The sequence below is a fragment of the Bombina bombina genome, chromosome 1, assembly GCF_027579735.1.
Source record: "Bombina bombina isolate aBomBom1 chromosome 1, aBomBom1.pri, whole genome shotgun sequence".
In the NCBI taxonomy this organism is placed as follows: Eukaryota; Metazoa; Chordata; class Amphibia; order Anura; family Bombinatoridae; genus Bombina; species Bombina bombina.
Window position 1 is genome coordinate 847520606 of NC_069499.1, and position 15400 is coordinate 847536005.

The 15400-nt window shown below is 39.0% G+C and overlaps 1 protein-coding gene across 1 annotated transcript in view; it reads right to left on the bottom strand.

Moving 5' to 3' along the window:
* Positions 1-15400, bottom strand: part of LOC128661312 (uncharacterized) — a 178010-nt gene that overhangs the window by 126469 nt on the left and 36141 nt on the right. Inside the window, exons 10-11 of the mRNA XM_053715583.1 lie at positions 199-1364; positions 8-141 (exon numbers count right to left, since the gene is read on the bottom strand). Of these exons, the coding sequence (XP_053571558.1) occupies positions 8-141; positions 199-1364 (1300 nt within the window). The remainder of the gene's footprint in view (positions 1-7; positions 142-198; positions 1365-15400) is intronic.

The following is a 15400-nucleotide window of genomic DNA, read 5'->3' on the forward strand; positions in this document are numbered from 1 at the left end:
TAATTACCTTGGATCGAGTAAAGTTGCGATACAGTAAAGTGGGTTTTGCTCTGCATCAGAGAAGCGCTTCTGCAAAGCAGCAAGCAAAGTGCTCTTCATTGTTTTAATACCATGGTCCTCATCCACTTTTGATAAAACTCTCTGTAGCACAGTGACTGCAGGAATTACATCAGAGGCAAATGCATCTTAACAACTTACTTGACAAGTCAGCTCTTCAAAAGGACCCAAGATATTTAGCATCTTCTCCATCAGATTCCACTGGTTTGCAGTAATAGTGGCAGGGAGCTCATGTTCAGAAACATACACTCCAAGGGCCTGTTTCTGCTCAATCAGAGACTGCAGCATGTAAAATGTGCTGTTCCAACGAGTTTGCACATCTTGTTGGAGTCTTTTAATTGGTTGACCAAGCTGTATCTGGATGTCCTGCAGCCGAGAGTATGCCAGGTTAGAATGTTTGAAGTGGCCAACTATTCTGCGCCCGACTCCCACAGCATCCGAAATGCTGCACTGTGATAACAGCCCTTCTGAGACAGCCAGCTGTAGTGTATGTGCCACACATGAAATACTGGGAAGTCCTGCATCTTCCATGCCTTTTATCATGTATTTGGCATTGTCCCGGACCACAACATGAACAGAACCTTTGGGAATAGCCCAAGTCTGAAGCATTTCCTCAAGTATGCTTGCTATTGCTTGGCCAGTGTGAGAGCCATCAAATTTCTTTGCGTGGAGCATGACCTGTCGAAGAGAGAATTCGTCATCTATCCACTGCACTGTTAAGCTGATGAGAGACAGTGGACTCACACTACTGCTCCAGATGTCAGTGGTGAAGCTAATCGCCTTTATCTTCTCCTGCAACATGATGGTAATGTGCTTTTTAACTGTATTGTGTATCTGCGGTAAGATGACGTCTGCGATATAGCGGCGACTGGGAATGTCATACTTCGGCTCCAAAACATTGATAAATCGACAAAAACCCATGTTATCCACAATTGAAAGGGGTTGATCATCCAGAATAATCAATTGGGTGAGGGCCTCGGTTATTTTTACAGCTCTCGGGTTGTCTCTTGACAGCTTTTCTCTTCTTGCTAAAGTTTGCTGCAGAGTTGGCTGATGAGTGCTACTGCTAGCAAGAGTGGCGAATTCTCCATGCTCACTTTTATGTTTTAATTTCAAGTGCTTTATCAGATTACTGGTATTATAAGAACTGACTTTTGCACCACCTCTTGATAGTTTTGAAGAACAAAGTTTGCAGTCTGCCATCCGTGGGTTTTCCTCATTAATTTTAAAATATTTCCACACCGCTGACATTCTGCTGGTGTTTCTGTGAACCGAAATGAACGCAACGGATAAATAATTTGCTCCACCTTATGGAAAAAACAAACCAGAAAATGAAAAAACGTATTGCACAAGTGTAAATGTGTTTTTTACAGCATTTGTGTTTGGGAAAGTATTGTTTCAAGAAATCTGTGTTTGGAGTTTTATATTGCACCAGCAATATATATTTAATGTGTGTGTGACTCTGATGTGTATGTGTGTACTTTGCAGTACTTAAGATGGGGTTGACCCTTGGGGGGGTGTGGGAGGGAAGACAGCTGTTTGAAACGGGTAATCTCTACACTAAAGCTAAAATAATGAACCTTACAACAAGCTACCTGATTAACCCCTTCTGCTGCTTGGAATAATAAACGTGTGGTGCGCAGCTGCAATAGCGATCTTCTAATTACCAAAAAGCAATGGCAAAGCCATATATGTCTGCTATTTCTGAACAAAGGATATCACAGATAAGCTTTTACAACCATTTACAAACGAAATTGGCAGATTGACTAAATAAATGAGAAACAACTTTGCATTTTTCAATTGCACTCTGCAGCCTATAGGCCTATATAGCACTCTGCAGCCAATCACATGAGTGATCTAACCAAGTTAATATAAATTTCACAGAAAGACTAAAAGGTACAGTCTACCAGAATTGTTATTGTTTTAAAAGATAGATAATCCCTTTATTACCCATTCCCTAGTTTTGCAACACATTTATATAAATACACTTTTTACCTCTGTGATTACCTTGTATCTAAGCCTCTGCAAACTGCCCCCTTATTTCAGTTCATTTGACAGACCTGCATTTTTAGCCAATCAGTGCTGGTTCCTAGGAACTCCACATGTATGAGCACAGTGTTATCTATATGACACACATGAACTAACACCCTCTATGAAAAACTGTCAAAATGCCCTGAGAGAAGAGGCGGCCTTCATGGAAAATTAGAAATTAGCATATGAACCTCCTAGGTTTAGCTTTCAACTAAGAATACCAAGACAAAACAAAATTGGTGATAAAAATAAATTGGAAAATTGTTTAAAAATGACATGCCCTATCTGAATCATGAAAGTGTCCCTTAAGGAATGGGAAAATGAATTGTCACTGCAAAGATACATGAGAAATATGTTGTACTTTTTATATAAATAAATAATTAATATAAAAAAACAATCACACATTCTTCCTTGTATTAGCAATTGATTTATGCTAATTAAACATAGTACATTTTTGCTATGTTTCATTAGCATCAATCATTGGCTTTTACAAGGAATGTGTGCAATTTTTTTATTAATGTTATATTATTTATTAATATATTAGATAAATTAATAAATTATTATTAACAACATATTTCTCCAGAGTCTCATTTAAGCAAATATAACTTATGTGTTATAGGGACTTGAAACACGTATCTTTCATAGTTCAGATAGAGCACGCAATTTTAAACAACTTCACAATTTATTTCTAATTTTCTATAGACTTAGACTATTATAAAATGGGCTTCATTTGTTTGGTATCCTTTGTTGAAGGAACAGCAATGCACTACTGGGGGGCTAGCTCAACAAGTTAAATGAGCCAGTGACAGCCACCAATCATCACTCAGCTAGCTCCCAGTAGTGCATTGCTGCTACCTGCTAGTAGTGAACATAAACATGTTTTTCAACAAAGGATATTATAATATATGTATATATATAAAATTTTAAGATATATATTTAATTGTATTAAGATAATATATAAATTTATATATATTAAGATATATATATATATATCTTAATATATATAAATTAATTGTTTGGGTGAAGGAGGGTGATATATTAAAAATATTTAAAAGAACTGTCCTTTGAGTGCCTGAGACATACCTCTTTTTTAACACCTTGGCTGGCCTGGCACTATTCTTGCTGGCTCTGACTCAATTTACTCAAAGCCACAGGAGTCAGTCAGCACACCAACATTGCAGATTGCAGTTGGGCAGTGAAATTTGGAGGCAATTAAGTCATGCCATCCCGAGGTATTGGGGCAGATGAGCATAGAATATTGTTCTGCAAATTAGGGCTCATCAACTGAGAATGAATGTGTGAAGCAGAGGGCATACTGCAGTATCCCGATTACTAGGACCTGCAGCCTGAGGTTGAGGAGTTGGGGCAGGGGATCCTTAAAGGGACAGTAAACCTTAAAAAAAATGTTATATAATTCTGCACATAGTGCAGAATTATATAACATTACATTAGCCAAACATTTTAAATCATAATATTGCCTTTTTATTTTTAAAAAATATCGCCGTTTTACAGACCCGCTCTCTGGGCTCTGCTGAGTGGGTCTGTTGTTTTTACTGAGCTCATCGGGCCAGCTGTGTAGTCACAGCCCGGCCCGACCGCGCCATTAGACACAATGCAGCTCGCTCCCGCTGTCAGACAGAGCAGGAGCGAGCTGCATTGTGTCTAATGGCGCGGTCGGGCCGGGCTGTGACTATACAGCTGGCCCGATGCGCTCAGTAAAAACAACAGACCCGCTCAGCAGAGCCCAGAGAGCGGGTCTGTAAAACGGCGATATTTTTTTAAAATAAAAAGGCAATATTATGATTTAAAATGTTTGGCTAATGTAATGTTATATAATTCTGCACTATGTGCAGAATTATATAACATTTTGTTTAAGGTTTACTGTCCCTTTAAGTATTTGAGGGCTAATGAGAATGAAGAACAATAGAGATACTTATTAATGCAAATAAATAAGACTCTTATGTGCAAATTGAACATTGTGTTTCCACATAAGAGTCTTATTTATTTGCATTAATAAGTATCTCTATTGGATTCCCCTCAGTAGAAAAAACATTCTGATCAACAGATCCTGACTGCTCAATCTCACCCCCAATTTACTCATAGAATTAGAAACCCCACTAGGGAGGGACAATACAATCTCCAGTATGTATGCCAGGAGTTACTCACTAGAGAAACTTTACAGTGCCAGTAATTATAATGAAAAAAACACTGCACCGCTGTTAACACCTAATGCTCGAGTTAGGCGTCTCTTACCCGCTCCTGAACAGCCGACAAGTGGCCTAGGCACTCACGCTGTGTACATCGAACATCTGCTGCCTGGAGCTGTACAGTGTACTGTAGCGCGGGGGGGGAAGAGGCGGAGTGCGCACAGAAATTGTCTAGTTTATTATAACAGCCATCTCACAATATGTTACGGACCAGTTATATCATATGTAATACAAACTAGTACTACTCGCAATCTGTTATATATATATATTATAATATATATATAACAGATTGCGAGTAGTACTAGTTTATATTACATATGATATAACTGGTCCGTAACATATTGTGAGACGGCTGTTGTATTAGCTATGAGTGCAGATGCTTTTAGAGGGTATTGGATAGATAACACACAACAACGGATGACACATAAAACTAACCTGGCTGAAAGCTCTAAACGGCGTTGAGCTATGTTGCAGCTGACGGTTAACGGCTCCTTAGATCCAAACATCCACTAACCTGGAAGCAAGTCTGTAATGTCCTTGTCCACCGTCGAGCTATGTTGTTAGGCGTTAGCTGCTCCCTGCAATTGCGCTCTCTGCACTCATTGGCTTTGCCCCCTCTACACGCCACTCTCTGATTTGACAGCGCGGCTCCAAAGTGCTCCCTCACCTCAGGTCCCTCCTCCTTCCCTAACAGCGGCTCCAAAGTATCAGTTGAGGTATCGGAGGAGTTTAAACAAGTACAAGTACATGTTGAAATGCATAGTATCGGCACAGATACCGATGCTAGTATCGGTGCATCCCTACTAGAAACGCATGCTTTCAGAAATCATGCGTTTCTAGACAGACCCTGGAAATTCTGATCCTCCGCACTAGGAAGTGAAGAAAGTGGCGCACAATGCAGATTGCCGCCTCACTTCGCTCCGCCCCTCGTGGGCGTCTGTAAAAAAAAAAACAATTTCCCGGTCGGCATATTGTTTTAAAGTTTAACCGCCGGGAGAAGTGGAACCACCACTGTTTAAATAACAAGCAGACTATTTTCAGCCCCAGTGTCTGAATAAACTGCTGTCGGAGAGTCCTCTCCAGTATAGGAGAGTTTAAGTGTCCCTTATTTAAATTAAAGTGCCTTAAAATAAAATGGCCCCTTTTTTTCTTCTCTTTGAAATAAAGTGCCCACTTTTTCTGAGTGTCTCTCCTTCCCAGCATTTACCTCACAAATCTGCCCGACAGCAAGGCAGCTCACCAGGTTTGAGAGGTCCTCTCCCTCACATAGACCTGTGGAAAGAAAAAAGACTGAGTAATTTCACTCAGGCTTTCAGAGTTAGGGCAGCATAAATTAAATTATATGGGAGGCGCAGCGAGAATTATGCGCTCTAAAGCCACCACTGCCCTACTGAAGAGACTGATGTGGACTACGGCTACACCCTAGCACAAAGCAGCACAATCTTGCACTAGTTAAAAAATAATAAAATCTTGCTTGAAGAATAATTTTCTAACACCTAACTTTACCACTTCCTTGCTCTAACACAGGCAAAGAGAATGACTGGGGTGGCAGGGAAGTGATATTTAACAGCTTTGCTGTGGTGCTCTTTGCCGCCTCCTGCTGGGCAGGAGTGATATATCCTATTAGTAATTAGATGATCCGTGGACTCATCATGTCATTAGAAAGAAATGGCACTTCGCTCCAAACAATATAGAAATGAAATAACCCAACTTCATAAAGAAATAGCTAATCTGGAACGACTACATAAACTAACCCGACAAAACTCAAGCCTACACACACTACAAAACAAAAAAGAACTCATTAGCCAAACTTTTAAACTCACAAACAAGTAGAACCATTATGAAATTAAAATCTCAATATTTTATATATGCCAATAAACTCGATAAGTTCTTAGCACACAAAATTGGAATAGCTGAGGCTCTACAGCGTTCTCTAAGTATTGAGAAAATTGATGGCTCCCTAACATCTCATCCACAACTTATAGTAGATAATTTTGCATATTACTATGGCAAACTATATGACGGGCGAAAAGTAAATCATACACCCGAAACAGAAAAATCTACAAGGGACTTTTTGACAGCTACCCCACTAGAAACTTTATCCGAGGCAGACAAAAAAATCCTTAAAACCCCCACATCAAAAATAGAAGTGATACTTGCCGTTAAAGCCCTTAAAACTGGGAAGGCAGCAGGCCAAAACAGTTTTCCCGGTGAATATTATAAATTGTTTAAAACTAATCTCATTTCCCATCTGCAACTACATTATGGAAGGACACCCTATTCCCTCTGACCTACTCCGAGCCAAAATTGTGGTTATACCCAAACCAGGCAAGGATCCCAAAAAATGCTATAGTTATTGCCCAATCTCACTTATTAATCAGGACCTGAAAATCTTCACTAAAATTTTAGCAAATAGACTCAATATAATTACCTCACCTGATTCATCCGGATCAGGTGGGCTTTATCAAAGACAGAGGCCCCGGATAACGTTAGACGTTTAAAAAATACTATACACTACTTAAAGGAGACACAAACGCCTTCTCTGCTTCTCTCGCTGGATGCAGAGAAGGCGTTTGACAGAGTAGACTGGCAATACATATTACTGACACTGTCCCATATCAATTTTGACGGCCCATTTGTCACAGCACTCAAAGCAATATCATTCCCAATATTAAATTGTACAAGACAAGGCTGCATTGACACCATTAGTATTTGCACTCTGCATCGAACCCCTAGCAGCATACATTAGATCTAATTCAGAATACAAAATAACTATTTTCGCAGATGATATCCTGCTTATACTTACCAAACCACTAATATCCCTCCCTAACTTATATGATGCGTTAACCTGATATTGCAAATTTTTTTTTAAAAATAATGTATCTAGTAATTTTATACAAATGTGAAATGTTACCTATTGAAATCCCCCCCCCCCCCCCACACACACACAAGTACAGCGATAGAGATCAACTTTGAATTAAAAAGCAAACATTCCCTGAAATATTTAGGAATTCAACTAACGGTTCAACCTCAACAATTATATAAATGTAATTATATCCCGCTTTATAAAGCCATAAGAAAAGATATACAAAAATGGAGAGGTTATAACTTCTCCTGGCTAGGATGCATGGCCGCAATCAAAACGAATATTTTACCCCGCATTTTATATATTTTTAGGGCTTTACCCATCAAAATCATATACCCGGAACTAGCAGCTCTACAAGACGACATACTTGCCTTTATCAGAGGTAAAAAAGCATGACTAAGCATAAAACATTGGGAGGCTTGGGGGTTCCGAATCTCATAGACTATTTTAGGGCCGCAAGACTAGCACAGGACTCCCTGATACATAAATCGTTAAAAAAGATGTAGTTTGGATACAAATGGAGGCGGACATGGGAGGTTGGGACTCACCAGATGCAATCTTTTGGGATAGAAAATCCTCTGACATGCTAGCCAGAAAATATTGTCCTCCCACGATAGAAACCACAAAATATATATGGTCCGAGATTGCAGTGAAGAGAGGACTCTGGCCAGAACGATCCACACTAATGCCAATTAGATATTTATTAGCATAAGACTATAGAAAATGCATAGGCAAATGGGAAAACAAAGGTCTGTACCGAGTAGCAGATCTGATACCACAGAATAAATTGCTGATGTTCTCTCAGCTCCAAGAAAAACTGACCCCAGTTAAGGTACATTGGTACTTATTATATTAACAGATTGTAGTAAGAAGAATCTTACTAACAAAAGAATACACTGAATAACACTCTCGGCTTATCTAGAATATAGAATACAAGGTGTAATTAAACTTGGATATAATATATGAAATTTGACTAGTGAAACTAAGGATAAAATTTAACTTTTAATAGTTACTGTAAAATAGGATTAACATTAAAAACACACTTAAGTTGCCTTAGGTAGTGGATACATCTGTGATTAGAGTATTAAGAGGTTCTATTCCAGCCGTATCTTAGTAGTGAAAATACAGGTTCTGCTCAAGTTTACTGTATGTAATAACTCACTGAGTAACACTGAGGAAACAAGAAATATTAAATATTATGTCACTTGCTAACAACTCGTTTGGTTCAAATGAGTAGATTATAGTCAGTATTTTGATAATGAATGTCTTAGTATAATAAAACTATTTGTCTGACTAATATAGTACTTGAATATGAACCGACTATTATTTACTTAGTAATATTTGTGTGTCTAATATAACACGATCAGCAATGACTATTTATAAGTGATGAGGTTATTTGATTACAAAGATCAATCCTTAAATTCTTATAGTTAGCTCTTTATTGCTCGATAATGCTAGTATTAGTATACCACAATCCACACTAGCTCTTTACTTGATAACAATAAAATTGTGATCACATGGGTGGGTCATTAATAATTGCCCGAGACTTCTGTCTTGTAGTCAGGGATTAACCATATCTTAGTTATTATGATAGATATACTCTTTGACTCATATAGTTGAAAAAATAGATCTTACTGTCAGCTTGCCTTGGTTATAGGCAGTATATATGAGATATATTGATTAGTCTCCTCATTTGGACCTGTAATATTTTATATCAAGTGAATAATAAATTCAGCACCTTATGCTAGCTAAATCCGTGTCCTATGAGTATCACTCGATAACCCCTATCTGAATTCTATTCCGTGTCAAAATGTCTCAAATAATGACTAAAGAATCGTTTTTAAATAAAGTATTTATAAATTAGTTAGTCCGACTACAGACACATGTATTTTTAAGCATTGTTTTTCTGCTCTTAGTTAAGATAGCTTATATAAATCAATGTGTTGAAAATCTTTAGTTGTATCAACAATTGCTTAAAATATTCACATTATAGTTTGTAAGCTTTTTGTGAATTTTTGTGAAGTTATAATGAGCAACTTTGAAGAAAGAGGTAACACGGATGTAAGTAACACAATATACAATTCAGTTGGATTTTATATTACTAAGTCTGTTAGCACATTATATAAGATAATTATCGTATGTAGTGCATTGATACTTTGTTGCAAACGGCATTCCAGATCTTATTCATTGACTAGCGATAAAAATCCTTCACAATATTTGTACCGTTCCTTGGATTATGTAAAATACAGCTTTCTAATGAGCTTAGAATAACAATATCTCTCTTTATTATATGTAGACTAAAGTACGCTGCTGAGTGCTGGTACCCTTGAGATACAATCAAAACCTCTCTCTCTTGTACGTAGTGCTGTAAACCAGGTTTTTTTTGGGTGCAGTATATTTATTGGTTATTACCCACCACGGTTACATTTGGCAGTCTGTAACCAAGTAAGGTTATAAAGTTAATGTTAATGCTTAGGCTCTATTAGACGCTGCATGTATCAGTACTCTGAGAGCTGCTAGTCAAATTTTGACAGACTAGAGTATGCTGCAGGGTGTTGGTACCCCTAATTGCAACTGCGGGACGTGCGATCTAGGATTGTATTGTAAATGTTTCACTATATATCACTAGAGTAGTGGAAAAAGAACAACAATAGAATTATACTATTGGTATCGAGTACAGTAATTCAAGGCAGCTTAAGGCTGAGCTAAAACACAGGAGCTCGTAGGACTCCTCACCATTTCCCTATCTCTCCTGACATGTTTCGCTGTGACCCGGCTTTTTCAAAGGTCCTTTGAAAAAGCCGGGTCACGGCGAAACATGTGGAATACAATAGCAAGGCTATAGTACACGGATGAAAAGGGATGGACAAGACAGGGAACCTAAACGGAAGGCACCACTGCTTGAAGAATCTTTCCCAAAAGCAGCCTCAGCCAAGGTAAAAGTATCAAATTTATAAAATTTTGAAAAAGTGTGAAGAAAAGACCAAGTTGCAGCCTTGCAAATCTGTTCAACAGAAGCATCATCTTTGAATGCCCATGAGGAAGCCATAATTCGTTCAGGAGGCTGCTGTCCAGGAGTCCCATATGTAAAACGGATGATACTCTTCAGCCAAAAAGAAAGAGAGAGGTAGCCGTAGCTTTCTGACCCCTACTTTTCCCTGAAAAAATAAACCAAAAAGACGAATGTCGAAAATCCTTAGTTACTTGTAAGTAAAACTTTAAAGCACGGACTACGTCTAAATTATGCAACAGACGTTCCTTCTTAGAGGAAGGATTAGGACACAAAGAAGGAACAACAATCTCCCTATTAATATTCTAGATAGAAACAACCTTTTGGAATAAAACCAGGCTTTGTACGTAATACCACCTTATCCGAAATTAAGATAAGAATCATAAAGTAATGCTGCAAGCTCAGATACCCTTTGAGCAGAAGAAATATCAACTAGAAAATCTTCTAAGATAATAACTTAATATCTTTTGAATGCATAGGTTCAAACGGAACCCCTTGAAGAATTATAATAACTAAATTCAAACTCCAAGGAGGTGTAATTGGTCTAAATACAGGCCTGATTCTAGTCAAAGCCTGACAAAAAGATTGCACATCTGGAACATCTGCCAGACGTTAGTGCAACAAAATATAAACATCAGAAATCTGTCCCTTAAAGAACTTGCTGACAAAAGACAAAATCCTGGGAATCCTAACCCCACTCCATGAGTAGCCTTTGGATTCACACCAATAAAGATAATTATGCCATATCTTATGGTAAATCTTCCTAGCAACAGGCTTATGTGACTGAATTAAAGTATTTATATCCGAATCAGAGAAACCTCTCTTAGATAAAATAAAACGTTAAATCTCCAAGCAGTCAGCTGCAGAGAAACTAGATTTGGATGATGGAAGGGACCCTGAATGAGAAGATCTTCTCTCAATGGGAGCTTCCATGGTGGCTGAGAAGACATGTCCACCAGATCGGCATACCAACTCCTGCGTGGCCACGCAGGGAAGAAAAAAATCACAGATGCTCTCTCCTGTTTGACTTGAGCAATCACCCAGGGAAGAAGAGCAAACAGAAGGAATATATAAGCTAGACTGAAAGACCAAGGCATCCATCAGCACGGCCTGGGGATCCCTGGACCTGGATCTCAGAAGCTTGGCATTCTGACGATATGCCATGAGATCCAACTCTGGCCTACCCCATCTGAGAACCAGGTTGGAAAATACTTCCAGAAGGAGTTCCCACTCCCCCGGATGAAATGTCTGTCTTCTTAGAAAATCTGCTTCCCAGTTTTCCACCCCTGGGATGTGGATCGCTGACAGATGGCAAGAGTGAGACTCCACCCACTGTATTATTTTGGCTACTTCTGTCATCGCTAAGGAACTCCTTGTTCCTTCCTGATAATTGATGTATTGGGCCGAAGCCAACTGAGACCAAGTCCGAAGCGCATTGAATATTACTCTCAACTCTAGGATATTGATGGGAAGGGGAGACTCTGCCTGAGTCCATACACCCTGAGTCCTTAAGGAGTTCCAGACTGCTCCCCATCCTAACAGGCTGGCATCCGATGTCACTATCACCCATGAGGGTCTGTGGAAGCATGTCCCCTGGGATAGATGATCCAGAGACAACCACCATAGAAGAGAGACCCTTGTCTCCTGATCTAGATTTATTCAAGGAGACAAATCTATATAATTTCCATTCCACTGCCCGAGCATGCTCAATTGCAGAGGCCTGAGATGAAAACGAGCAAAACGGAGAGATGTCCATTGCCGCCACCATCAATCCGATTACCTCCATGCACTGATCCACTGACGAACGAGGATTGGACTGACATGCATTCAGAATTTTTTTTTTAACATCATTACAAACTCTACCCTCCGGTATCATAATGGTGGGAGAGCGCAGCGAACACTAGCTCGATAGAACTCCGCCCTACATACAACATTATCCTTGTATGTATAGAAGTTTGGCAGAATACAGATTGAATCCTATTTGCTATACAAACTCTGCCCTCTGCAGGCCCATTTATCAAGCTCCGTACGGAGCTTGAAGGGCCGTGTTTCTGGCGAGTCTTCAGACTCGCCAGAAACACAACTTATGAAGCAGCGGTCTAAAGACCGCTGCTTCATAACCCTGTCCGCCTGCTCTGAGCAGGCGGACAGGAATCGCCGGAAATCAACCCGATCGAATACGATCGGGTTGATTGACAGCTCTTGTGAGCTGCTGGTGCAATGTTAAATGCAGAGAGCGTATTGCTCTCCGCATTTAGCGAGGTCTTGCGGACCTGATCCGCAGTGTCGGATCAGGTCCGCAAGCCCTTTGATAAATGGGCCCCTTGGAATCTAATGGAGGAAGAGCACAAATAACAGGAGGATAGAGCTCCGCCCATCGTGGGCATGCCAAAACACTCCGTCCCCCGGCACTCAGATTGACTGTGCCCTGTTTGGAGGAAGAAGCCCGAAAGAAACGGCGGGAAGATAACTCAGCCCATTGTGGGCATCACTTTACTCAAGCTCCCGGTCACCATTAAATGTCTTATATGTCTGGCACCGGGAGACATAATACCCAACATGAAAAAGTCTAGCCCAGTATGCTACCGCATGTCCGGTAGTTCTATCTGCTTAATAATCTCAACGACACACTCGGTCATGCCCATGAACCCCAAGCATAGCTGTTACTATAATAAAAAAGCTATGTGAAGGGTCCCCCAATGAGAATGAGACTTAGTCCCCAGTACAAGCATGGCCCAGAGTCTCTTAAATGCTGTCAGGGAAAAAGCTCTTTACTGACAGAGCCCATGATTCCCCTAAAAGTATTAAAGTGCAGAAAAACCTCCCTGAGGTAGATATGTCCCTTGAGGAATTTTCCTGTAGAGAAAATAAAGTCTGCACTTACCTCTTATGCTGCCCGACAGCAGGACAGCCTCAACAGAGTTCAGAGGTCCATTGGTTCCCTCCTATAGTCCTGTAGAAAAGACGAAGCCTGAGTTAGATCCAGCTTAGGCCATCACAGAAAGGGCAGCATCACAGTATGGGAGGCGCAGTGAGAATTTTGTCCCATCAGTTCCCAATGCTTTAAAGCCACCTGTAGCTCCACTCTAGAGACTGACAAGGAATACGGCTACACCCTATAATAAAATAGCACTCACTGGTACCATTTTAAAAATAAACTCTTGATTGAAGAATCTAAACTAACACCTCACGTTACCTCTTCCTATCACTAACACAGGCAAAGAGAATGATTGAAGTGGGAGGGGAGGGAGGAGCTATATATATATATATATATATATATATATATATATATATATATATATATATATAAAGCTCTGCTGTGGTACTCTTTGCCTCCTCCTGCTGACCAGGAGGCGTAATCCCACAAGTAAGGATGAAATTCGTGGACTCATCGTATCTTAAAAAAGAAAACTCACTTATATAAAAATATTTTTTTATGTACAATAACAAGAATATGCAAAATACTGGAAGGTTGGTACCCCTTCATGAACTGAAATAATGAACAAGATCCAGCATACTCACATAATGTATGAATCAGCTGCTTGGATACTAGGCATTACAGAAACAAATAAGGAAGTATTGTTTTATTGGAATTTGAGAAATGGTTCAAAATATAATGGTGCACAGTAGGTAGACTTAGCATAAGGTGCTCTTATTTGATAGATGATAATGAGCTCCCAAGATGATTTAGGAAAAGATTGCAATGATTTAGTATGTTCTTGACATCCATATTAAGTTTAAGTTTCAATTGTTTTTATATTACATTTTATTCTGTTTTCGCCATTCCTTCATTTTTGTTCATGCAAAGTTATGCTCTCCCACAGAGATATCCTGAAATGTGAAAATATGTATACTTGATACAAGGAGATGAATATAAGTGTCAAACAATTTTAAAGTGAAACTCAAAATAGACTTTTTTAATTAAGACTATAGACTGAGATGTTATAAACAGAGACTCAACAATACTGATGATAGTTTGATACTGTTTATACCAGCATTCAAATTGATGTACCATGATTGATATAACTTGTCAATAATGCTGTTTCAATAAAAAGATTTAAACATAAAATAACCACCTTCATTAGTGAGTGATACAAGAGAGAGTCAAGACAATCTTTTCCACACAAATGTGCGTCATTTAAGGTCTTATCAGTAAATAAAGTAGATTGGCATAATCAATAAATGCATGATACAAAGACAATGCAATACCACTAAATCGGAACTTCAAATGGAGTAGATTTTTTTCGGACACATTTCAAAGTTAAGTTTAATTTCCACTCCCCCTGTATCATGTGACAGTCATCAGCCAATCACAAATGCATATGTGTATATTCTGTGAACTCTTGCACATGCTCAGTAGGAGCCGGTAGCTCAAAAAGTATAAATATAAAAAGACTGTGCACATTTTGTTAATTGAAGTAAATGGGAAAGTTGTTTAAAATTGCTGCTTTATCTGAATCATGACAGTTTAATTTTGACTTGAATGTCCCTTTAATCTCATACTTGGCAACACTGTAGTGTCCTTCCTCTAATGCGAAAAGCAAATCAATAGGTAATCATATTATTGCTGAAATCCAAATAAAAATTCAAACACCTGTTGCCTTCCTATTGTGCCAGACTAGCCTGCTTTTAGTTACTGTTGGCCCATTTCTAATTCAGTTACATGCCATGCCTGACCACTGACTCTTTTAGCTCATTCATAGATTCGTGTTATTAGACACCTTTCCGACATGCACACTTTTGCCATATTGTAACGTGTGCAAACCGACCCCCTTAATCTCTTCCACATTAACCACAGCAGAGGTGAACTACATACATGATTGCTTAGCAGAAAAATATAAAGCAATGAAAAAGCATACAAAGGAACTTAGTAGCAGATAGATTTCTGATTAATGAGCTTTACCTAAGCAGCAATCGGAAATCTGCTACTGAAGAGTTCTAACAAGAACGAAACAGGCTGTCTAGTGGTGATTTCTGTATTGCTGCATTCTCCCTATTATGGAATCACTGTGTGTTAACACAGTATGAAGCAAAAAATCTGAGATGTTGGATATCTAATTTTTATATATTACCCAGAATCCTCTTGTGCATTGGTAACAGTGTATATGGAGTTTTACTGGGTAAAAGCAAGTGGGGATACTTGCCTAGATGTGCTAATTTCCTATGCAACAATTTATATTGAAAGAAAAATATAGAAATACATAATTTCAGGCGCATATGCTTTATAAT